Genomic DNA, 2,970 nt, shown 5'->3' with positions numbered 1-2,970 from the left:
CTAGCTCACCAGGCCTGATGCTGGCCCTCGACGAAAGGCTTCTCCCTAAGAAAGCCCCCCCAGAACTGGGCTCTTCCTCAGCAGTTGTGACAGGACGGAGGTCCCTGCTGGAGTTTCCGAGGGCCCTGTCCAGAGCAGGAGCTCGGTAACCGCTCTGTGCGAACCGCCTCGACTTACCCTCAACAGCAACCCTCTGAAGTCAGTGGGGCTAACAGTCCCCGTTAGAGATTAGAACCCGAGGCCAATCAGCTAAGCAGAGGGTTCATAACTTCGCCATGCTTTGATATGAGCAGTGCATGCAAGCCATGGCATTTAAAGTCATATGAATTCTAATTTATAACTAACTCCACCCAGCTCAGCATCACCGGGGGGCTTTGGCTCCAGGGCCACTCCTCAGTGCCCTTCTCGGTTTGCCACGGTCTTAGCATTGCACCTGGAGGTGGTGGCACCTTACCCAAAGGGCAGGAATGGACTCGAATTTTAAAATTCGTCTTACTGTCCTCCCGAGCATGGAGGCACTAGAATGGGCGGCTAGAGAGGAAAACACAGGAAAAACAGATCCAGTGTGAGGGTGGGCTTCCCACTCCTGGGCTTTAAAGCCTTCAGCCATGGCGCGTGGATGTTCCATGGTGCCATAGTGGATGCCAAGTGACACTCGCAAAGTAAATGAATCCAGTTTAAGTCAATCAGAATGAGCTTCGTGGAGGAGGCACTACTTGGGCTGGGACTTGGAAAGCAGGGTGGGGAGACCTACTGGTAGGGGAGCTGATGTCCTAGAAATAGGGGGTGATCAGAAAAGGTGGGCACTAGTGAAGCTGGCAAGTCATGTTCGCAGAAGAGACTCCTTTAGCTAGGTGAGGAGAGTCCGACTAACGGGACAGACACAGGAAGGCGGTCCCAGCCATTGTGTACACAGAATCACGTCCAGTGTCTCGTGACATGGAGATAAAAAGGGGGGCAGGGAAGCGTTCCTAAGTCGCTACTGTGCAGAGTCAGCCCCTGAGCCTACGCGGGTGGCCTCGGTACTCACAGGTGGGACAGAGCGGAAAGGTCATTGAAAGCGCCTTCAGGCACGACCGAAACGTCGTTCCCATGTAGAGAGCTGGAAGCAAGACAAGCAAAATTACACTTAGAAAAATATCCAGAAGGACTATTACTGAACTGACATGCGATGTCCACTGTTGAAGACGAAGAGCACACCGTAGGCGTGTTTGAAAAACCCCACTATACCCTACTAACACGTACAATAACTACATGCAAACTGAAAATCACAATTTAAAAAAAAGGGGGAAAATTATGCCTATATTTCAGAGAGTTTGAAATATGCCCAGGCATTTGTGGGATTTCAGTTTATAATAAGCATGAAGTCAGTGCAGAAAAGAGTCTATGTAATAAATCATCTTGGGACAATTGGATACGAGCCTGGGAAAGCAAAAGGTTACTTCCTACTTCACATCACATGCCTCAGACAAATTCCAGATTGGAGAGTTAAGGGTGAAAATAAAACTAAAAATGTATTAAAAGAATATACAGAAGAGCTCTTTTTTATAAATATGAGATGGGGAGGCTTTCAAAAGCATGACATAAACCCATAAACCATAAAGGGAAAGAAAGCTACATTATTGACGACATAAAGTAAATTCATCTGACAAAAGATTCCTTATGAAGAGCAGGACAGCAAGTATGTTCGACGACTATAAATGCAGTGATTAATTCCTGTTTAAGAAGACCTACGGCAGAAGGTCAAGTACTAGATGCAGAAGACACTGATAAAACAAAGTACCTGTTACACAGGAGGGAAACAATATTGTCAGGCTTAATGGAATAAGAAGCACAGTGCTCAATAAACAAATGAAACGTATTCAAATGTTCCAGTCATTGAAAATGCAAATTGAAACAGGAAGGAAAAATGATTTTCCATCTGTCGTAGGGACAAAAATAAAAACATTAATAATATTCACTGTGAGAGTGGTTCGTACGAGGTACTAATTCTCCAGTGGAAGGAAAAGTTTGCCAACTGACAAAACTGTATTTAGGGGACAACTTGACAGTTACTTTCATGTCCTCCCAATATACGTGACGATCTTTCCTTCACTAAGTCTTTTGGAAATGTGGGCACAGCAGCACCCAGGAGAATGAGTTAGATGTTCATGAGAATAAGGTAGAGCATAACGGAACTATAACGAAACCAAAGGGTAGGAAAGGTAAGGAGAACTAAATAAGGGATGGTTTTGACAATCAACGGAATACTCTGCATCAGCTCAAGAGCTGAGTGACGGCTGAGTATGATGGAAGGGAGACGGTGCAAAGCATATGTTTAAAACTACTAACGACAGAACCGCACGACATGCTAGTTACGGCTCTTAATGTTATGTAGTTGTGGCCATCCATATATTAGAATATAAAAAAATGTATATAAGAAAAGAGCGGAAGAGCATATCAAACTGTTTAACTGTCAATTCTTGGATTAGGGAAGTGGGGTTGAGGATTGTGTTTTATTCTCATACCTTAAAGTACATTTGCACAGTCAAGATGCATTCATGTACTATGTAATTTCTAAGGTAATTCGATTTCCCTTTTCCTCTCAAAATTAATTGGATACTAGAAAACACATATCTTAGTGTTACATATAATCAAATCCATGACTAGAGCAGCTACTGTTACAGAACAGAGTGCTATCTTATCCAGACAAAACCTATGAACCGACAGTAAGATGCAATTTTCCTGTTTGTCTGTTTACGCAAATCCCAACGCACGGATCCCAAGACAGCCAAGAATCAACTACTCAATGAAATCATTAAAAAGACAACTCAAGTCTTGATCCCTGAGGAAGAAGTGCCTTGTTGAACGTAAGATGCTTACAGTAAGCGAAGAGACTTCAGCCCATCGAAGGTTCGAGGCGGGATGCATCTCAGCCGGTTGTAACTGAGGATTCTGCAAGCACAGGAATGCAGTGTGTTTCACTCAGGA

The 2,970-nt window shown here is 44.2% G+C and overlaps 1 protein-coding gene across 1 annotated transcript in view; it reads right to left on the bottom strand.

Annotated features, from left to right (window-relative positions):
- Positions 1-2,970, bottom strand: part of SLIT2 (slit guidance ligand 2) — a gene marked incomplete at its 5' end in the record, with an annotated part of 289,592 nt that overhangs the window by 45,289 nt on the left and 241,333 nt on the right. Inside the window, 2 exon segments of the mRNA XM_006160628.3 lie at positions 1,031-1,102; positions 2,863-2,934. Of these exon segments, the coding sequence (XP_006160690.2) occupies positions 1,031-1,102; positions 2,863-2,934 (144 nt within the window).

This window comes from Tupaia chinensis, unplaced genomic scaffold, assembly GCF_000334495.1.
Source record: "Tupaia chinensis unplaced genomic scaffold, TupChi_1.0 Scaffold000695_1, whole genome shotgun sequence".
Classification (NCBI taxonomy): Eukaryota; Metazoa; Chordata; class Mammalia; order Scandentia; family Tupaiidae; genus Tupaia; species Tupaia belangeri.
The sequence above is the reverse complement of the archived record's forward strand: the minus strand, read 5'-3'. Positions and strand labels throughout refer to the sequence as shown.